General features: G+C 56.0%; 1 protein-coding gene across 1 annotated transcript in view; it reads left to right on the top strand.

The window, feature by feature from the left end:
- Positions 1–22254, top strand: part of GMDS (GDP-mannose 4,6-dehydratase) — a 479997-nt gene extending 457743 nt beyond the window's left edge. Inside the window, exons 10-11 of the mRNA XM_033863760.2 lie at positions 21703–21771; positions 21957–22254. Coding sequence (XP_033719651.1) covers positions 21703–21771; positions 21957–22019 — 132 coding nt within the window. The 3' untranslated portion in view covers positions 22020–22254. The remainder of the gene's footprint in view (positions 1–21702; positions 21772–21956) is intronic.
- The last annotated feature ends 331 nt before the right edge of the window (positions 22255–22585 follow it).

Below are 22585 nucleotides of genomic sequence, written 5' to 3'. Positions count from 1 at the left end.
TCGTAAAATAAACAGATGCAAATCTACACCCGCATTCTGTCCATCCCCTCCCGAGGATTCGTAAACTCTGAAAGGTGTGCTTCTGAATCCTCGTTACCAGTCAGTTGTTCAACAAGCGTCGTTCCCCCCGGCTGGCAGCCCCCCTCATCTTGCCAGCTCAGGGCACAAAACGCTCGTCGGGAGTAATCCCCAAACTTGCGTTGTCATCAGTCAACGGGGGAAATGCTGGGATGATTTCTTTCGGTTCCTCTTTCTTTTTTTTTTGCTGCACCGAGAGGTTGCAGGATCTTCGTTCCCAACCAGGGGCTGAACCCGGGGCCCACAGTGAAAGCGCAGAGTCCCAGCCACTGCACTGCCAGGGAACTCCCTTTTTTTTTTTGTCAATTCATCTTTTCTTAAATCGAGGCATTTTCCTGGGTTTCATGACAGCACCTAAGTTAACATTAGCTGTGGAGGTGACATTTGCGATCCACGCGAATGTTTATCTTCCAATCCTCCCGCAAGTGGCCTGAGAACATGCCACCAGCATCCCCGAGGGCCAGGCCCTCCCTCTCCCAGCCCGGCCCCTCTTTCCCGGGACAGAGCCTGCGCCTGAGCCTCCCGGGGTGACGGGCTCAGCTGAAGCCCTTCCCCGCCGGGTGCTCCCCGAACGGCTGCGGCCGGCTCTGCTCTCCTTTCGCAGCCCCCAGGCCCCGGCCTCTCGCCGCCCGCCGCGCCCCGAGCCCCCGCGTGTCGCTGGTTCCCGGCCGTTGTCTCCTCCGTTTCCCCAGCGAGGGTCTGGCTGCTGTTCTGGTGGCCCTGGGCCTTCCTCGTTTCCTCCATCTCTGTCTCTCCTCCTCCACCGCCCGGCCTGTAGGTGTGACCCCGGCTCCCCCGGCCACCTGCCTCTAGCCGGACGCCAGGCCACTTCCCAGGCGGTGAGGGACGCGCGGCAGGGGCCATCCTTCCCCCGCCCCTGCAGCCGGACCGGCTGGAGCGCCAAGCACGTGCTGGCTTCGCGGTCACTCTTACCCAGTGTCCTGGGTTGGGGGTGATGGAAGAACAGCGTCCCCCGAGGAGCGGGCCAGGGCCCGACAGGACAGACGGCCTGGGGCTCGCCGGGCTGGTCAGCGTCCGCTGCAGCCACGGGCCCCGGGGGCGGAGGGGACGCGTCTCTGCACATCCCCCCGGCCCGGCGGCAGGGGCCCAGGCGCGGTGAGCCGCTGACCGCGCCACCAGCACACCTGTGCCGTTTGCATCAGGTGCCTCTGGTTTACGTCCCAGACCCACTCCCGGCTTACCGTGTGGCCCCCGGGCGGCCAGTCAGCCGTTCTGTTTCCTCCTGTACGTCCAGTGGAGATAACACTGACCCACGCCGCAGGGTGTCGTGAACTTCAGTAATGAACGCTCGTGCGGCACTTTGAAGATGCGAAGCTGCGCACCTGTGTAAGTGCCTGATGACCGTCCTCGCAGATTATCGGACCCTCCCGGCCTCCTGGCTTGTCGCTCCCTGGCGACAAGCAGCTCTAATAGCCCCCGCTGTGCAGGCCACTCGGGTCTAAGAATGCAGCCCCCAGTGGGTTTACAGGTTTAAAGGACGTTGACGAGGTCTGTGCTGAGCGCTGGCCGTCCCAGGGCTCCCGGCACTTTTCCAGAAGCCGGGGTACTGTTGGGGTCGCCTGCTCCTCTGGTGTGGTGATGCTGCAGGTGCCTGCTGGGCTTGCAGTCTCCTCGGGCCGTAGCTCAAGGTCGGCATGGGAGAAAGGGGCCATGTGGTGTGACCAGCGCTGAGCACACACAAACCCCTGGGACCCGCCTGGAGGGGATGTGCCCCTCACACCTGTGTCTCGGGCAGCTGAGAGCTGCGGGCACTGCGCGTGAACGTGCGTCTTCTTTTGTGGTTGTGTCTGTTTTAAAAAGACTTCACAGCCGGCTCTTGGTTTTAGATTTGCCGTCATCTTCTGTGATGTCGCGTTGCCTGCATCTCACAGACCAGACCAACAGGTGGGTGGAGCTCAGGCAGCTGGTGGCCAAGAACCGGAACAGGAGGAGTCCGTGGCCAGCCTCTGCACGCCCCCCGCCGGCAGCTCTTACCAAGGGGTGATTCCCACTGGTCTCTCTCACCCCCCCTTTCTTCTGCCAGGTGTGCCCCTCGTCACCCCTCTGTCCTCTGCTTTTCTGGAGAAACACACACTATCCGAGGTGTGTTCAGCTGGCCCAAGTTCACCATGGCAAACGGGAAGTCTGACACGGGGTTGCGGAGGACCAGTGATGCAGGAAGTCCACACAGGCTGGGACAGCTGTCACACGCTCCATGGCGGGGGAGGCCATGCCAGCCTGTCCACCTTTACATGACGGCAGCTGCCATTGGAGGAAAGAATGAATTCTGCATTTTTAAACATTCAGTCTCCCGCAGTCCCATGGTGGGTGACCCGAGGCTCTCATAGATCGAAGATGCTCACACCCACGGAAACCAGAGCCTTCTCTGTGATGGGCCTGGTGCAGAATGTCAGTGTGGCTTCAGGGAGGCACGTGCTGTGCCCCGTCACATGGTCCCTCCACGGCACCCCCATACCTGTTTCTCCTGAGGAGCCTCAGCACAGACTCCTAACCGCCCTGGTGGCTGTGACCGTGATTGGACAGATTGCTCCCTCACCAGGGAACCCGTGGCTGGACATGAAAATGTGACCCTGACTCCAGAATTGTAGTTCACCGAGACCTTATACACATGGCCAGATAGAAAGCTCTCGGGCCATATAAACGGATATCATTTTACTCTTCTGTCTAGTTTTGTATTTAAAATGTTAAGGGCTTTCAACCTTAAATAATAATAATAATGTAAATATTTTACTTAAATGGGAAAATTCTTCACTTAAAAAGGATACTTATAGGGCTTCCCTGGTGGCGCAGTGGTTGAGAGTCCGCCTGCCGATGCAGGGGACGCGGGTTCGTGCCCCGGTCCGGGAAGATCCCACATGCCGCGGAGCGGCTGGGCCCGTGAGCCCTGGCCACTGAGCCTGCGCGTCCGGAGCCTGTGCTCCGCAACGGGAGAGGCCACAACAGTGAGAGGCCCGCATAACACACACAAAAAAAAGAGAAAAGGAGACCTGTATATGTCAGTTGAACATGAAATAGTTGGATGAGTCACAGCTTTAGAAATCTGAAAGAATAAGCGCAATCCTTGTATTCATCCCTGCTGCTTTCTCTAAATCCAGTGTATTGAGTCTTGTGGTGTAAACAGCACCGTACTGGATGCTAAGCACACAGAAATTAAGGCTCAGATACCACCTAGAGAACTGGCTCTGGTGTGGCACCTTTCCAAAGGTAAAGGAGAGTTAGTGGTTCAGGATAGAAGTGATGTATTTATTTTCAAGTTGAGTTCTCATGGAGTTTTTTATTGTGGTAAAATATACATTAAATTTGCCGCGTTAACCATTTCCAAGCGTGCAGGCCAGTGGCGTTAACTGCATTCACAGTGTTGTACAACCATCCCTCCATCCTCTCTAGAACTCTTTACTGTCTCGAAACCGAAACCCTGTCTCCATCAAACAATAATTCCTCACTCCCCTCCCCCAGTCCCTGGGCCCACCCTCCTACTTTCTGTCTCTATGAATCTGATTCCCTGAGGGACCTCATGTGGGTGGGAGCATGTAATATTTTTCCTTTTGTGTATGGACCATGTTTTGTTCATCCATCCTCTGTCGATGGACACTTGGGTTGCTTCCACCTTTTGCCTATTGTGAATAATGCTGCTGAGAACATGGGTGTCCAAATGTCTGTTCAAGACCTGGCTTTCAATTCTTTTGGATAGGTACCCAGAAGTAGAGTTGCTGGATCATATATTAATTCTGTGTTTTTCAAGGAGTCTCCATACTGTTCTCCTTACTGACTGCACCGTTTTACGTTGCCACCGACAGGGTGCAAGGGTTCCAGTTTCCCCACATCCTCGCCAACTCTTGTCGTTTGCTGTTTATTTTTTTTAAAGTAACCATCCGAATGGGTGTGAAGTGGTATCTTGTTGTGGTTTTGATCTGTGTTTCCATATTTGTTAGCAATGTTGAGCATCTTTTCCTTTGCTTATTGCCTATTTTTATGTCTTCTTTGAAGAAACGTCTATTCAAGTCCTTTGTCCATTTTTCAGTCAGGATGTTTGTTTTGTTGATATTAAGTTTTGGGAGTTCTTTATTCTGGATATTAATCCCTTATCAGATATATCGTTTTCACATATTTTCTCCCATTCAGTAGGTTGTATTTTCACCCTGTTCATGTGTCCTTTGGTATACAGAAGTTTTAGTTTTTGATGTAGTCCAGTTTATCTATTATTAATTTTATTGCTTGTGTTTCTGGTGACATATCAAGAAATTATTGCCAGATCCAATGTCATAAAACTTTTCCCTCATGTTTTCTTCTAGCAATTTTATCTTTTGACCATGTATACAAGGGTTTATTTCTGGGATCTGTGTTCTATCCCATTGGTTTATTCATCTGTCTTTATGCCAGAAACACACAGCTTTGACTATCATAGCTTTAGTAATAGGTTTTGAAATCAGGAAGTGATTTCAAACTTTTTCCAACTTTTTCTTTTTTAAGATTCTGTCGTCTATTCCCAGGTCCTTGAGATTTCATATGAATTTTAAGATGCATTCTTATTTCTGCAAAGAAAAAAAAATCTACTGGAGTTTTAATAGGGATTGCACTGGGTGTGTAGATGACTTTGGGTAGCATTGTCCTCTTAGCACATTAACTCTTCCAATCCATGAACATGGGATGTCTTTCCATATATGTGTATATTTTGCACTTGTTTTTTTTTTAATATATTTTAAATTTTTATTTATTTATTTTTTTTGGCTGCGTTGGGTCTTTGTTGCTGCGCGCGGGCTTTCTCTAGTTGTGGCGGGGGGGCTAGTCTTCATTGCGGTGCGCGGGCTTCTCATTGCGGTGGCTTCTCTTGTTGAGCACAGGCTCCAGGCACATGGGCTTCAGCGTTGTGGCTCGTGGGCTCAGTAGTTGTGGCTCGTGAGCTCTAGAGCTCAGGTTCAGTAGTTGTGTTGAGTCACGGGCTTAGTTGCTCCGCGGCATGTGGGATCTTCCCAGACCAGGGCTTGAACCTGTGTCCCCGCATTGGCAGGTGGATTCTTAACTACTGTGCCACCACAGAATTCCTGCACTTGTTTTTGAAGTCCCGTTGTAAAAACAGCACCATCTTTGATCATGGAGAAAAGGAAAAATTAATCTTTTTTCCTAGAGTGGACTACAGTCCAACCTGAATGATAAACAAATTATATGAATGAGTCAGAACAGAGATGAGAACTGACCCCAGTTGAGGGCATCAGGGTGATGCCTTGAGCGTCAGAGGAGGAAACCACATCTGACTAGCACTAGGGCCCCCGGGAGACCCACCTGAAGGCACAGGAGAGGCAGGGGAGCCAAGAACTCAGTGGGTTTGTGACCTGGATGACCGGAGATGGACTGGAAGGCTGCAGGGTAAGACACACAAGCCCGAGAGGTCGAGGGGATGCTTAGCCGGAACCAGTGACCTGGCCAAGTGTGGGGAGAAGGCCAGGGCAGCACATGCACGCACGTGTGTGTGTGTGTGTGTGTGTGTGTGTGTGTGAGAGAGAGCCTGTGCACATCCAACATGCAGGGCAAGGACAAGCAGTGGAATGTGGATGGAAGGAGGTCCTCAATGGTGTCTGAGCTGACAGATGTTTCTGGGCTCTGGGACGCCGTCAGCAAGGAGAACGTAACAAGTCCCGTGCGGAGGACAGCAGGTGAGCGTGAGGTGGTAGAGCCCGGGGTCTCACTGATGTGTGCTTGGGAGGAAGGGCATTTGTGCAGTGACGTGTGGAGGATGGGGAGAAGGATGGACACTGTCGTTACCAGGCGGCCAGGTCTGCAGACTTCCTGACACCGTATCTCACTCAGTGCCCCCTGCAGCCCCGGCTTCGTGAGGCAGAGCAGGGCTGCCCGCTAAAAACCAGTCCCCGGAAATGTGGACGCTGACAGTCACGCCCGTGTGACCCTGACTAAGGGTCCACGTCTGTGTCCATGCTCTGCAAGGTCAGAGATGGGGGATGGGTGGCCTCGGGTGAGACCCCAGTGTGCCGTAGTCTGTGGCCCCAGGTGCCCAGGTCGGTCCTCGCACACGGCCTAGTTAGAGCCTTGGTGACCCAGGAACCAGGAACTGAGCTCCCGGAGAATCTCAGGAGAACATCTCTTTCCCTTTTTGGTCCCTCCACTGCAAGGACTGGAAGCGCCCCCCGGGGCCGTGTGGGTGTGAGGGTGGCGCGCGGTGCTCAGGGGCCTCCGTCAGCCCGGCCTCCTGAACCTGTCACCGAGCGCCCTGACCTGCAGGACAGGTGTGAGCTCAGACGTGGCGGGACCAGGCCAGGGGTGAGTGTGGGCCGCTGCCTACGTGCTGGGGCAGGCTCCCTGCCTGGCCAGATCTAGGGGCGTGAGCGCTGTGAAAGGTGGTGGAACCCAGCAAGGCCAGAAGTGTTCAGATGCCGCTCTGAGGGGACCGTGCCCTGCCGGGCCAAGCCTGGATTGCATCCACGAGGGGCCCAGGCAAGTGGCTCCCAGCCCCGCCTGCTGACCTGGCCCTGCCCAGGCGGTGCAGCTGGGCCTGCCCCTGAGGGCACGGCACAGCCGTGGGGCATTTTTCTGTTCCGTTCTGTGTTCCTTTTTTTTTTTTCCAGTGTAACAAGACTCTCGCAGTTCTTTAAAACAGTCAAGAGACAATGAGTTGAGGGCTTTTCCCCTCTGGATGTACATTTTATCCTACTTGGTAATTAAGATGCAACAGAAAGTGGCCAGAGTCCCCTGAGTATTCCTGGCTCCGCCTGGTGGCGATGCCGGGGTCACGTCGCCCGTGTCCTGGGCGCCACTGGGCGGACGCTCGGGAGGGCCAGCGCCTCAAGGAGCCTCTTCCGTTTAAAGAGAGACGAGCGTGTGTCGCTGGTGGTGTCCTCGGCACGGGCGGGACGCTTGAGTGCCGCAGAGGAGACCTGAGGAGCCAGAGTGGGGTCCGGCCTTCGTGCCTGTGCTGGGTGAGGGGCCACGGCCACGGTTAGCGCCCTCGGTGCTGCGAGTGTGGTCCCGATGTGGGTGACACCAGTGTCCGCAGAGTGAGCCGGCCCGTGGGGCAGAGGCTGCAGCCTCAGAGCTGCCCTGCAGCCCCGTGGACGCTGGGGCCACGGGAGCCGTTGCTGGGCAGGGGGCGGGGAAGGGTCCAGACAGCAGGGCCCTTTCCATAAGGTGAGGGTCAGGGTCACGGGCCAGGAGACAGGCCGGAAAGGCCATTCTGTGCTTTAGGTCTCTCTGAAAGATGAGCTTGGAAAACTCTTATGAAAGTTAGTCACCCGTGCAAAGAAACAAGACACGTTAGAACTATTTTCTTAAAGGGCCGTTAGGACCATGGTATCTAAGGGGTATCTTTGAAACAACGTGAAAATGTCTTTATAGAGAAGGATGCAGTAAAGTTTTCAAGAAGAGGTGGTTGGGGAGAATCACCCGGGTAAGTGGCCTTTGTCTGAGACCGGGCAGGGATGAGGCCAAAGGAAGAGATGCCCTTTGGCCGCGCACCAGGGAAATGTGGTCACTGAGGCAGGAACTTCTGGGTTGGTTGCATCTGCACCTTGTGCAACGCGCTTTCGTGTTACAAGGTGCAGTGACAGGATTTCATTCCTCTGGGAATCGTAGCTGAAGGGCTGTGTTATTAGGAAAACTGAAAAGTGTTATTGACCATGTTCCATGGGGGGCTGCGTGCACAGCGTCCCACCAGGTTCCATGTTGGGGGCGTAATTGTTAAATTTAGAGACAGAATTATCAGCTATTCTGACCCCTGAATTGACCTCCGAGACTGAGTTCTCCCGTCTGTTAAGAAGCCAACGATGCATCCTTGGGACCTGGGCTGAGGTGAGTCATACGACGGTTCAAGCCCCACGGAGCAGCAGACGCCTTTCCTCCTACACCTACTCCTGAGGGGCCGTCACAGGCCCACTCCGGGTCAGGACCCCAAGGGTTGAAGGGTGCACACCTCCCACACCGGGAGGCTCAGCCCTGTGGCAAAACCTGAAACCTGGCATATGAATGGTATTTCGTAGACAGTATTATAAGTCAACACTGAAGCAAAATAAGAATTGTATTTACATTTCTGCATTTTAAGAGGATGCCTTAAAATTAAGCGTATGGCATCTTTATTTCTGATTTTGCAGAGTGTTGCCTTTACAGCCCTCATAGCTGGAAATTTAGAGCAGTAAATTCAGAGAAGAGCTCTGAGAAGACTGTTCATATTTCAGGTCCTTTATCAGCAAGGTCTCCATCAGGGCCAGCAGGAAAATTCAACACACAGGCAACAGCCAGCAGTTTCCACAGTATCTCTACGCGTAGACACGTAAAATGCAGCTATTTTACGAAAACGCTTTCATGTCAACTTGTTCATGGTTTCGATGTTTCATCATTTGGGAGTGGTGATTAGCTCGACTACCCATGAATTAAGGTATTGCGAAACTAAAAGACCTGACGATTCTCCGTGCAAACCAACTCTGCCTTTTCATTAGGAGGCGATAAAGGAAGAGAGGAGAATTCAACTGTAAACGCGTAGCATGTGTTCAAAGCTGCTCTTCGCTGGAATAGCAAGGAATACGGGTTTAGCCACACGGATGCTTGTTCTAGGCTTTGGCCGTATAAAATCAGTAACGTTGTGTTGCTAGCTGTGAACGTAAGCCCTACATCATGGAGCAGCCCTCAACAGTGACATAAAATAACCCACGGAACCTCCCACGTTGCTGAACGCCACTCCGTAGGCAGCTTGAAATATGTAAGCGACTCAGAAGCACCGCATTGCAGAGGAAGGTTTTCTTCCGGTCGGGGTGGACGCTGAAATGTGCAGACACGTCAGAGACGTGGAATTCCACCTAAATCAGCTCCCCCGATCCTCTTCTCCCCGGAATAACCACACTGCTTACGTTCGCTTCTAAAGAGCAGTCCAGGGAAATCCTGAAAAGAGAGGCTACGCTAAAGCATCGCCCACATTACAGAGCTCCAGGCCCCTTCGCATCAAACGGGGCGCGAGAGCTTAAAACACGGAGCCCAGTCACTCAGCGCCTCTGTCCTGCGCAGCCGCTGTGAGCAGCACCCGTACCGGGCTGTGATCGGGTCGGAAGAGACGAGACAGAGTTCCTTTCCCTGGGGGACACGACAGGTGCCCAACCCCTGTGCTCCCAGGATGCAGCACTTTGGATGGGGCTCTGGGAGGGTGTGTGTCCTTGGGGGACAGGTGTCGGGGCAGGTCCACGTGGAGAGCCGGGCCTTCAGAGAAGGAATGGCTTGGCAAACAACGGAGATTTCCGGCTGGGGGGAGGGGCAGCACCCCAGGGAGAGGAGGCCCTGGAGCGGGGCGGGTCCCTGGAGGGCCGTCGTCACACAAGTGCGCGTGGCCTGAGGGCTGAGAAAGGAGGACCCGAGCTCGAAGTTCTGGGAGAGGTTTGGGGAAGAAACGTGTGGGCGGAAGAGGCAGTCACAGTTGCCATGACCTTAACCCGGGGGCGGCAGGGGTGATCGTGACAACGCAGTGGGGAGGGGGGCAGGTGTGTTTCTTGGGGGAAATGGGGGAAAGTACTGACCTTGGCTGTAAGCATTCCTGACCCATGAAACAGATCCTTGCTGAGTGCCTGCTGCGTGCTGGCTGTCTGGGCGCTCACGCCCCGGGGGCGGACGGTAGAGTCCTTACAGACTTCGGGTTGGCTGCAGGGACCCCGACGGAGAAACGCAGAGCCACGCAGGAGACCTCGGGGTGGGGAGGCCCGTGTCCGGGAAGCCCCCGCCATGCGCTGCGCGGTCCCGCCTGTGGCCGAGATCCCGTTCCTGACCCCGTGGGACTTTCACTCGATTGAGGGTTGCGATCAAGGGTTGGGGAGCAAAGCAGTCAGAGTCGGAAGCTCGCCCCCGACCCCCACCCACTAACTTTGTGACCAAGCCTGTCTCCTGGTCTGCGGAACGGGACTCTGCTAGGCTGAGCCCGAGAGGTCGTGCTGTGGTGGATGGGGGCTCCGGGAGGGGGGCGCGGGGGCCCTGGGGTAAATGCCCACGTGTGGCCGCAGCGGCCGGGCGCGACGCGGTCCCCGAGTACCCGCGCTGCAGTCGGGGCAGCTGGCGCCGGGCCGAGCCAGCTGTGCCGGACGGGCTCCCTGGCGTCCAGGGTGCTCTCCTGGGGGCCGTCTGGAGCCCGGTTCCCGCCCCAGCGCGGTCAGCCCGCGCGCGCGGCTCCTGCGTGGAGCTCGCCGGGCCGGGGGCCGGGCCGCTGCCCTCACGCCACATCCCCTGCCCCTCGCGCGGCTCCACTCCAGGGCAGAGCTCGGCGCTCCGCCGAGGCCACCGTTCACAGGGAGAGCTGCAGCGAGGAGGTGCAGGGTGGCCCGTAGTACCGGGTGGGCGCCGGCCGTCCCTGGGGCGTGAGCAGGGGCTCGGACGGGGCCTTGAGACTCCTGTCCCACCACCGCCTCCTTCACAGAGGGGGGCTCCGGTCCCAGAACCGGGCGCAGGGCCGGCTTTGGCTGGCCTTCCTTTGCCCCGTCCACCTCCACGGCATCCCTATTCGCCGCAGGCCCTGGGGGCTCGGGCCGGGGTGGGTGGCCGTCGGGCCAGGGCGGCCCCAGGTGCCCAGAGGCTCCTCTGCAGGCTGACAGGTTGGGGCCGGGCTGAGGCCCGGGGCCTCTCCCCTCGCGGGGCCGCACAGAGCCCCAGCCTCCTTCTCTGGGCATCTGCTCAGTGCGCCTGTGACCCTGCAAAGAGTCGGCGCTGCACACCTGAGGGGAAGCAGCAAAACCAAGTGAGCGTCGCTCTGAACCGAGTCCAGGGCTGCGCTCCGGCCCAGCTTCCTCCCCAGACTGGCCTTGTGGGTTCCCCCTCACCCCAGAGGCCCGGGGCCTTCAGAGTTGGCGTCTCCTGGCCGAGGTGGGCCCCTGTTGGTGCCAGTGGGCCGTGTGGAATTGCTGCGGCCGCCGTCCTGGAACCACCTGAGGCTCTCGTCGGCCTCCGCCCCTTTCCGGTGTTTGTCCGCAGACGCGTCATGCCCGTCGGGGGAGCCGCGCTCCTGCCCGGTGTTTTCATCCAATGACTGAGCGCGAGGCACCGCTCGGAGGCGCGACGTCCCTGGGACCAACTCCTGGTGGCAGGAGGCGGCCAGCCCTGCACTTCCCGGGGCGCTTCCAGTGTCTCCTCTGCGTCGTCTCTTGGCCCCTGGTTTGTTAAGGATGAAGACGCATCTTAGACGGGCACACAGTCTGCAAACATGACACGGAATGAAGGGCAGCGTCCTGGGAAGGAGCCGGTGGGGGTCACGTGACGCGGGGCGGTGCCTACAGTTCTGTGACCAGTGACTCCTCGTGTCTGCGCACAGCTGTCATTTCCAGAAGACTTTCACACGCACTGGACTGTTATCTCAGCCGAGTTGGCAGAGCGTGACCCAAGCTCTTGTTGTATCTGTGGACATGAAAGCCACGCTCGGTCATGGGCAGCGCACAGCTCGGACCCCAGCCTCCATGACGTCGGCCGCTCTGGCTACAAGCGCAGCACCTGTCAAGGGCTGCTGGGCGGCCCGTCGCACTTGGAGCCCCTCCAAAGCTTCCATCAGGTCAGCCTGATTATTTTCCACTGCATCTTCCTGAAAGGATGTTATGATTGTCTAGTTGTTTGGTGGCTGGCGATAAATCAGGCCTTTCTGATGTCATGTGAAAGGGCCCTGTGCTTTCTTGTGCAGCGGCCGCAGGCTGAAGGGGTCGTGTTGGCAGGACACCGTGGACGCGGCTGGCTTAACCCTTTCCCTGCTCGGTCAGGCACGGCCAGGCTGCCCGCTGTTGGGGCGTGGATGGAGCTGAGGGGCCTCCCTCCCACACGGGCTTCGCCAGACTTCCTCCACTGAGAGGCTTGGCATCAAATCAAGATTCAAAACAAGACAGAGTGTCCACGGAATGACAGAGGAGACCGCAGGTGATTCCACAGAAGGAATCCTTTGGAAGGGTCTCTGTCTCATAATCATGAAAACGAGAGGTTTCCCTGAAAAGAGGACAACGTCTCGCGGCCGAGGGGTCGCGATAAAATGGGGCTCTCGTACTTTGCTGGCAGCGCTCAGTTCCCACGGGTCTCCGAACGCCGCGAAGAGGTTCTCACTGGGGCACCGGTCCCGGCGTTCTCCGTGAATGCTCTCCCACAGCTCTGTCCCCTGGCCAGTCCTCTGCCTCCTCCAAAGTGGGCCCCGCTTCCTGCGTCCTCACCGCTACGCCTGGTCCCGGCCGCCACCGTTCCCCGCCACCTGCGTGGCCACCATCCCCTGGCCTCCCCTGGTCTCCAGCCGCTCTCACCCCGCTCGGCGGCCACAGTGAGGTCGGAGACACCCAGCCGAGCCCGTGCTCAAAGCCTCGCGGGGCTCCACGCAAAGCCAGACTCTGGACTCAGTCGGGCTGATAAGGTCCACAAATCTTAAAAGTAAAGCAGGTTCTTTCTCGGCAGATGTCACACACACACACACGCACACGCACGCACACACACACACGCACACACATGCACGCACACACACGCACGCACACACACGCACACACAGGATTTCGTAAAAAAAAAAAAAAAAAAATTAAACTCAAGCAGGTTTAGGTGCTGTGTCCCACCCTCTCGAGACCTTATGGGGCAGAAGAGGGGCCGTGGCCGCAGGGGAGCTCGAGCTGCGCCCAACACCGGCAGGGACCCACTCTTGCAGGAGGAGACGAAGGGCAGGCAGCCCTCAGGAGGTCCGCGGTGTTCTTGCTGCACCAGAAGAGGGTCAGCCCTTCCTTGCACACACAGCAGGCGCTGGTGCAGCAACAGGCCCTGCCCTCCGCCCCGGGAGGCCCCGTGGGCACTGTGTCCTGCAGGCCCGCTGGGCACGGTCCTGCCTCTCAAGGGCGGGTGCCCAGACCTCATCCCTTCAAGAGCGGCCAGATGTTTCCAGGCTGAGTGACCCAAGCACAACGAAGTGGCAGATCTTTAGGAGGGAAGGGGATTGTGTGTGAGAGTTGGAGCATTCCGGGCAAAAATAACTCACCCACCCTTGTAAAACACGGAGCTAGAAGTCAATCCCACACTTGCTTTCAAAAATTACATTGGCGTCAGAAAATCAGACTTTCAAAGTACATCAGGCTGAGGTGGCCAGTTTATAGCTGTGGCCCACGGGCTGCAGGTGCTCTAAGGGACCATCAGTGACTACAGAATTAAGGTGTGACAACATGGCTCTGCTGCGAAGGTCCTGGGTCTCGTGATGGGAATTACCCCGCGGGCCAGTGTGATCGCCAAGCTCCTCTGGGCTCCAACCACCTTGTCACCCTGTCCAGACTCAGTGGCCTTCCCTCCATCCCTGAAAGACCCTGCCACCCCAAAGCTTCACGGGACGCTTTTTCTCATCCGTCAAATAAACGTCACCGCTTCAAGGAGGGCCTGGCCCTGTTTTTCAAGCTCCCTGTCCGTCAGCTTTCTGCCCTGAGCTCCCTGTGGCTGAGGCGGGCTTGTTCACGTCTCCTGTCCTCTGCACTGTCCCTCCTGCTGAAACAGAAGCTCATGACAAGGCCTTGTCTAGTCCGGGGCTGCTTCCCCAGCGCCTAAGGCTGTAAAGCTTTGACAACAGTCAAGAGCATGTGAAATGATTACAGTAATTGCGGAAAAACAGAATACCAAGTCTGTTACCATTATTCAAAAAATGATGATCTAGAAACAGAAGTTAGGTTAGGGTGCAAGGTAAAAGCGACATACCTGTAAAAGGAAAACTGTAAGACGACCCACTTCAGAAGATTACATTTTCATCCTTGATGTTACTATAAGAAGAAGAGAATTGCTTTCCCTCCCCCTTGGTGGTAAAAGCAACACTAGCCAGCCTGTTGTCACGATGAACCAGAAATGGTGGCGGCTGCTTTCCACGTGTAACCGTGAATCCTCACGGCAGCCTTGCCTGGAGGGCCGTGTTTCCCCACTTCACAGATTTAACACCTGAGGCTCAGAAGCACTGAGAACTCCCCCAAGGCCACACAGCTCAGTGCTTGAGCCACAGATGAAGCCAGTCTCCCAGTGGTGTCTGTGCTGTCAGCGTCTAAGGAGCTTCTGTTACGGAGATACAATGTGTGTGGTGAAACGCGCAGATCTGAACCCGCTTCGACAAATGCACACCCTCACGCACCGGACACACCCTCCGTGTAAGGCCCCCCCCCAGGGTCCTGCAGCACCTTCCCTGTCGACCCCTTTTGCTTGTAACCAACAATCTCGTTTCCCCCACCTTCAGTTAGCTTACCGGGTCTAGACCATAGGTGCTGGACCATAGGTGTCCCTCTGCTGGAGGGACGCACGCTGGACCATAGGTGTCCCTCTGCTCTGCCCGTCTTGTCACCCAGCGCTGGAATGCGTTGATGTTTCCACTTGGTTTAGTCTTCATTCGTCAGAGGCCTCTTTGCCACTCAAATGAATGTCCACAAAGCTTGTTGTTAAGGTGCTTTCTGGGGAGGGCTTGTCCTACTGGGCGTTGTGAGTGCTGGCTTCTGGTCCAGCGCGCGGCCACTAGATGGCTTTGTGACGTTCGTCAAGTGGCTTGATTTAAGTATCTCTATAGCCGTGTTCGGGAATGGGATTCTGTCTCTCTTACAGAGATGGAAAAGCAAACACACCCGGTGACCGGGCAGTGGAGCTACGCCACAGCCTGGTAAACCCGCTATTGACAGGAAACCAAATGAATGGACAAATAGAAGTGTAGGAAACCTAAAGATCCGTCTTCATACTCATCTTTCCCCACGTCTCTCAAAAACCTTACTAACAAACGTCATAGCAGTCGTCTTAATTTTTCCTCAAATACGAAACTCCCCAGAGAAACAACCAAAAAGCAAGAAATTGGATGCTGTCAGTGGCCTGGTCAGCCTTAGCACGCCTTAAGAAGTTACTGAGGGGGCTTCCCTGGTTGCGCAGTGGTTGGGAATCCGCCTGCCGACGCAGGGGACACGGGTTCGTGCCCCGGTCCGGGAAGATCCCACATGCCGCGGAGCGGCTGGGCCCGTGAGCCATGGCCGCTGAGCCTGCACGTCCGGAGCCTGCGCTCCGCAACGGGAGAGGCCACAGCAGTGAGAGGCCCGCGTACCGCAAAAAAAAAAAAAAAAGTTGTTACTGAGGGAATGTATGTTTGAATGACCGTCACGTCATTTCTGCTTTGGTTGGGGAAAAGGAAGGGAGGGAGGAAAGATGGTTGGATGGATGGATGGATGGATTGATTATTGAAGTGAGATTTCTTAAGTTTGAGTAACCTGATGTACTATACAAGCTGAGAAAAATCCCGAAGGAAAAAATATCCCATCCGTGTCGTAGAAGCATCCACATTACTTACAATACTCTTTAGTACTAATGTTCAAAGGCGGGGGTGAGGGTGCGGGCAGATTTCTAAGGGGCCGAGTAATCTAACAGCTAGAAAGGAAATCGCCTTCCCCTTGTGCGTGTGGCGGTCACGGGTGGCCTGAGTCGGCCCCCCCGGGTGAGGGGGCGTCAGGCTATAGGTGAGTGAACACGGAGCCGCGCCTTCGCCCCACAGGTGCTTCGCAGGTGCTTTGCAGGTGCTTTCATCCCTAGGAAAGAGGCCACCTGAAGCAGTTACAGGATCTCTTGAGTTGCATTTTGATTGTCTGGAGGTTTCATGAGCTGACGTATGTGCAGTGCTTGGAGGGTAGAAAGTACTAAGTGGCAAAGGAAGAGCGGCCCGGCCTTGTGCTCCAGAGGGCCACCAGCCAGCTGTGTGACAACCCTCTTTAATCGGTCCACTTAAAGGAGCTTTATCTGCTTTCCACGGGGTTTGTGTCACCTCCTACTAGCCTGGGTCATATTTACACCCTAGATCCAGTTATTAACAGGAGGCAGTAATTTCCGACGAAGATGGTGCTGGCTTTGAAGCCTGGGATGCTGAGGTCACCAACAATCTTATCTCCCTTTCATTAACCGGCTCTGCATTGCCACTGCAAGTCAGCCCCGCATCAGCCGGTCAGAGTGACCATCAGGGAAGGAATCAGAATCCGGAGGCTCCAGTGACAGGACTTAATCGAGCTTCCCCTGGGCCGATGCTCCCATGAGCACCGCAGATCAAGGAATGACGCTAACAGAGAAGTGAGCGCTGCGGTTGCTATAGATGCAGGCCAGATGCAGGAAGGTGGAACCTCGGAAGTACGTGTGCTGCGAGGCTGCACCCCCAGACCTTATTGGCTTACTTTATTTAGCGCAACCCATGACGCACCCACCTGTGCTTCCACAGCCCCCAGACCTCCTGGGCAGCTTCGAGAAACACCTTCCTCCGCCCAGTCCACTCAGGCTGAGCCTGGGTGAGCCGGACAGGCCCCGGAGGCCCAGGGGCTGGCCGGTACAGAGGCTGGGGCGCCCCCGGGGCCTGCTTCTCTGTCCCGGGAACGGGGACGGGAGCCTGGGGCTGACGGCCAGGGACAGAAGCCGGGCTGGGTGTGGGGCACGTGCCCGCTCCACGCGGGAGCGCCGTCTTCATCTCCGCTCCTCCTGAGCACGTCTGCCTGAAAGGACTTTTCCCAGGATATTTTTAAAGCTCTACTTAAAAGGAACTTGGTGTGTTTCATCCTGTATTTCCCTGTATAATTGTGTGTCTGTATTTCTTCCCTTTTCCCTAACTACGTTTGTCCTTTTCTGCTAATCATATTTTCGAAATACAAATGAAAAAAGATGCATCTCTATGTAGGCTGCACTGTAAATGCCGTTAATTGGGTTCTCCCTTTATAAAGTGAATCCTTTTTTTTTAACCACCACAGGCTTTATTTACAGATTTCCAAGTGGACACCTAAGGAAGACAGTGTTCTCGTTCACTTTTTCAGAAAGCTCTGCTGTGCCGGACAGACTTCATCCGTGTCTGGGGCACGCCCAGAGGCGGATTGTTTCTCCCCCCTTGGTTTGGTAGCTCTTAGTAGCAGCTGGTTCCACATGACAAGTTCTACCAGTTGGAAATGAGTGGTCCCCAGCCCAGAAACATGGGATCAGTGGGGACGGGGGCGGGGGCGGGGAAGCGTCCTGGAGATCCCTTCGGGCACCTCCACCCCCCTGGGGTCAGGACAGCACGTCCCGAGGCTCACCTGCGAGGCCACTGGCAGAGGCGCCCGCACCCCGGCCCCCTGGCACGGGCTGCTTACTCTGGTCCCTCTGCCAGTGGAGCCGGTGCTGACGGACTGCATTTCCCCGAGGGAGAGCCCAGCATTGTTCTCCCCGACGGCAGCCCCGCTGACAGACAGCCCCTCTGAGGCCGCTTCCTGAGCAGACCAGACGGCCGTTTTCTTCTTGTCTCTTATCGCCCCTGTCATTAGACGAGAGGCCGGGCTTCAGCTTCCCTGGTGCTGATGTGCACAGGCGAGGGGAGGGGCCGTGCCGGGCGCCCTGACTCAGGCTGCCGCGGTGCGCACTGCTCTGGGCTCGCGGCCTCTTTGGGAAGGTTTCAGTCAAAGGACATCAATGTGAACATGAAGAGTTTAACCTGCCCGACAGAGACAGACTCTACTGCAGACTTTCTGGGGGAACATCCAGACTTTGTGTTTTCCCGTTCTTACCGACCGTCAGCCGCGCATCTCCACCCGTGACTGGGACGGTCGTGCAGCTTTACAGGTTTTCCCATCGACTGTGTTGCTGTTGTTAGCAGTTCCGTCTTTCTAAAAAGGAGCATTTCCCCCAAGAGGAAGGCATTAGCATCAAGTGACATCAGGAACCAAATTCACTGGCATTCTTTTATTCCCTTGGAAGCTCAGCTATTCCTCAATTTGGCTTTTTTAAGAAAAGTGGGAGGAAAGCGATGAACATGCAGCAGCGCTCACAGTCCGAGCCTTAAATCCTTGAATCAAGCAGGGCTTCTGTCGTCCTGGTGTCTGTGCCCTTCTCCTTACTGACGTCACTCGAGTCCAGATCCTTCAGTATCTGCACCTTAGAAATGTGACAACGTCCTGCCAAAAGAGCTCACGCTCCCAGAATGTTTCTCCACCTAAACAGGTGCCCTTTGCGAGACGTACACATCACTTGAAATTAATATTAATGTTAATATTAGTATGAACATTTTCCTGGGAATTCTCTGGCGGTCCAGTGGTTAGGACTCCGCACTTTCATTGCCGAGGGTGAGGGTTCAATCCCTGGTCAGGGAACTAAGGTTCTGTAAGCCGTGCTGCGTGGCAAAAAAAAAAAAAAAAAAAAAAATTAAATATTTCCTAATGTAACCTCAGTGAAAGAGTGAGAAAAAGAAATGAGACGATGAATTTTGAAAAGAAATATGATAGACTCTGCTTGACAGCTTCACCACAGTGATTCTCAGGAAAGTGGCTGAGTATCAAGGGAATTTAATGTGCTAAGTAATGACCAAAGGCAAGTAAGATTGGGGGAGGGGAGGAGATCCAAGCCGGTGTGTTAAAGGTGTGCTGTTATCCTGATGAGGATGAAACGGCGCCCAGAAGACTGTAGTGAGCGTGTAAGACGGTGACACAGCATGGGCCCTGCTTCCCTGGGTTTTGTGTTAACTACTGTGGGCGCAGGAACTGGCCTAATGACTTTTCCAGGACCGGGTCTGGCCCTTTATCACTTCACTATAACAAGAACAGAAGCTGGGAAAGCCGGAAAAATTACTGCAGCAAAACACGCCTTCCTACCTGCGGGGGTTGCCACCCTGACCACCGGCACCCGGGCTTCAGGGCTCCTGGCTGGGCAAAGCCCTAAAGGCCACCCGAGTCCGCAGGCGCCCTGGAGCCCTCGGACCATGAAGGGCCAGGGCGTCTGGACACACACGCCTTCCCTGCTCGTGCTGCTTTGCTGCTGTAAAATGCTCAGCTAACCCTAATCGAATCTGACAAGAATAAATCACAGGGTGAAACTCACCTAAGGAACACCTGTGGAAACGGGGAGGACACCAGGAGCCAGTCATCTCTGGGAAACGTCACCTTCACGTAGAAATGCTTCATATTTGCCCCAGGGCTTTCTCGTCTCTCTTTTAAAGGAAAGGTCTAGACCACCCAGTGCACGACGTGCGTTTGGGAAACTGTACATAAAATCATCACTTTCATTCAGCTTTGGCCCCTGTTGTCATACCGAGGCTTTAAGCCTATAAATAAAGAAGGAACTGAACGGTCAGAAGAGAAGAAAAAAACAAAACAGATGAACGTCTTCCTCGCCCGTCCTTGGAGCTGATCACACCCTAGTGGAGAGGGTTTGTGAAGAGTGACAGGAAGCACAGCTCCTGGCCTCCTTCCCCCGCAGGCCAGCCACGTGCACCTCCACTGCTGCATCCCAAACCGTTTCCCGAAAGGACACACTGGGGAGAAATACGAAAGCCCTTCGGGAGGGGTTAAGGGTAAAACAAGCTGGGATGTCCTTCATCTTTCCTACACGTGGATCGGGGCACAAGCCCAGGGGCTGGGCTGGATCTCAGGTTGGAGCAGCTGGCGTCCAGAGCCACCGTTTCGTTTTAATGGAACCTCATCCTTTTCCTTCACAAGATCTCTCGGTGTAATCAAATTTGAGGGAGACAGAGCCTCGGTAGAAGGTGAAAGGTAGCTGCTCAGCTGGAATATAGGAGTTGTGCTCAGAACTTCACTGGGAAGTTTCACTGGTGCATCTCTGGTTTCAGTGAAATCCTTGCACAGTAGCAACGTCTGTTTCTGAGCTTTTGAAAGCCATTTTTCTTCTTCCTTAATTATAGTTCCCTACTTGTTTTTAGATTAAGAACTGCTTGTAGAAAAATACAGGAAACCAAGTTACAATGCAAAGCACCCTTTCCAAGCCTGCTGAGGCCATTTGAAACGGCACCGGTTCTTCGGGTTCTGCTAACCAGGAGTTTAGAGCCCGGCTCACACCCTCTGCAGAACCGGTGACCTCACGGCAGGTGTGGGAAGGGAACAGCGGCCCTGCTCCTTCCAGCCGTGACCGTGACCGTGACCGCTGTGGAACTGAGGGGCCCTGTTGCTTCCTCGTGCCACGTTTCACAGCTCCCTCTGGGGAAAAAGAATGCATATCTTTGTGTGACTCTCAGAGTTGAACAGAGGTATCCTTGAAGTCTGCACAAGTTTATTTAGGGAAAGGAGAGAGAACTAAATTCATTTGTTTTTCCACTTGTATTTCCAGCTCCATGTAGCACTGTGTTCAACTGCTAATTAGTAATATTTGCATCTTACTTTTCCTGAAGACTCTGCATGTGGATTTCTAAGGCCAGCAGAAGTAACTTGTTTGACGATTATTAATGCTGGAGAGGAAGCCAGCCCTTCAGCGAAACGCAGTGCCTTTGGGAACTTGATTTACTCCAGCCTAAAATGTGAGGCTGGGTGGTGGAGGAGAGCAGCTGGATGGGCCGTGTTGGAGCAGATTTCAGGCAAACGGTGCAGAAGTGGATCCAGACGCCTTAGCGGACGTGAGCCGGGGGCTGGGCCGGGGCCGGGTGGGCAGAGCGGGTCCTGCCCGCCCCTGCGCCCTTGCCACCTCAGTCCACCTTCCGGGAGCCTGGGGAGGACGTGGGGCAGAAGCCTTCAGTTACAGCTTGAGTGTGTTACTTTCCTCGTTGCCGTGGTTTTTAGGCTGTTCTCAATATTCCGTGGGGCTGAGATAGCGTCTTCCTGGGGTATGTGTGGTGTGCAGGGTCCTGCCTGTGTCCAGGCAGCCTTCACTGGCCTCCGTTTGAGGGCTCCTGTCTCGTGTACCGCTGGAGGAACACGTTTGCATCTGGAGGGGCTAACTGTTCATCTTAGCCCCAACGTGGTCTATTTCAAAGTCTTTTGCTTTCCTTTCTCTTCTTTCTTTCCTTCCTCCTTCGCGTCTCCCTTTCTGTTTGGAATCGTCTTGAAATTCTCATCCCTCTTGCTCGCATCCGTGCGTCCTCAGGACCTGTTCTAGCAGCAGGGCTGGGATGCGGCAATACTTGACGCTCTTCTGGTTTCCTTCCCAGGAAGTCTCTTCAATGGAGGGAAACCGGGAGGCCTTGGCGGTTTGCAGCTCCCTCCCTGCGCTGGGAGGCCTAGCGGCTACTACTTGAGTCATCTCGTCCTTTTTTATGTGTTTTTATATTTTGATAAGGTCCTGTCAGCTGGGATGAGAAACTCACGAGTGAGAGCACATGGGCCCCGCCGTTGGAGCCGGGCGGCGGGGCAGGGGCTGCGGGGGCAGAGGAGCCCCGAGTGCGAGTGCGGGGGCCGCTTCTTCGCGGGGGGTGGGGTGACGGGGTCCAGATCAGCATTTCTGAGGAAGGGAGAGAACGGACGAAGCAGACAGCCCAGGGCTGCCAGCGCCTGGTCGGCAAGGAGGGGCAGCTCGGAGAGACGCGCCTCTTCTCGCGCGCGTGGGTGTGCAGGGCGCGGGGCTGCGCTGGAGCGAGAGAGGGGCGCCCGGGAGGGGAGGGGGAGAGACGGGGGGGGGAGGATGGGAGCGGGGTGGGGGGCGCACCGCAGGGGAGGGGCGGAGGGCGCATCCCCCTCTCCGCTCCCGTGAGACGAGCGCGAATCCGACACGGCTCTCGGGGCGGCGTCCCTGACAACACGAGGCGGAAAAGAAGGTCACTGAGGCCGGCGGGACGCGGTGGCGGCGGTGGGCAGGGACCCCGGGCCCAGCGTCGCGTCCCGAGACGCCGCCCTCGCGGGGCCGCGGGGGACCCGGGAGCCTGTTCCCCGCCGCCGACCGCCCGCCCGTGTGCTCCGTCCCCGCCCGCAGGACTTTCTGCAGGGAGACTGCACCAAAGCCAAGCAGAAGCTCAGCTGGAAGCCCCGGGTCGCCTTTGATGTGAGTGCGTCTCCCGGCCGCTCCGGGCCGGGCCGGGGAGGGGACGCGGTGGGGAAGCGCCCCGGGGAGGGGGGCGAGGAGGGCCGGGGAGGGGGCGCCGGCCGCTGCAGGCGCCGCGGTGGAGGGGGCGCCCCGGGAGGGGACCAGACGCTCCCGTCTCACCAGCGCTCGCGTCCTCCCCGCAGGAGCTGGTGAGGGAGATGGTGGACGCCGACGTGGAGCTCATGAGTACCAACCCCAACGCCTGAGCGCCCAGCGGTGCCCGCGCCCGCGTCCGGGCCGCCGAAGTTTGCAGCAGCCGGGATGGGCTCCGGCGGCGCCCACTCGACTTTTGTCCAGGCCTCCTCTGACCCGTTTTGGTAATCAAGACGTTTTAATCACATACTCACTTGACTTGAAATTATGTCGCTGGACAACTGAAATTGTGGGGCTTTCAGGTGGTTTTTTTCTTTTCTTATTAAAAATATCCTTTCTTAACCTGCATCAACACAGTCCTCGTGCATATTGTCTCCAAGTTACAAAAGCAGCTCTATAAGGACCCCAGAACCAAAATACCCCAATCCCTGCCTGGAGCGAAATAGCTTCCTTCTGAGAGAGCTGCGGCCCGGCCTGAGCCCGGCCTGGCCGGCGCGTCCTCCCGAGCCTCTGCCCCGGACCTTGCTTTCCCCACCTGGTCACGGTAAGCCGCTCTATGCAGCCGATCTGGAAGCCCAGGTCCTGCAGAAAGGCGGCGTTCACACCAGCTCTGGTCTCTGCGACTATAATTAGAACCCAGAGGGCTCCCACCATCTCAAAAGAAGGCTTGAGAAACAGG

This window comes from Tursiops truncatus, chromosome 10 (genome assembly GCF_011762595.2).
Source record: "Tursiops truncatus isolate mTurTru1 chromosome 10, mTurTru1.mat.Y, whole genome shotgun sequence".
Lineage (NCBI taxonomy): Eukaryota > Metazoa > Chordata > Mammalia > Artiodactyla > Delphinidae > Tursiops > Tursiops truncatus.
Note: the sequence above shows the minus strand (reverse complement) of the source record. Positions and strands in the feature narration are given on the sequence as shown.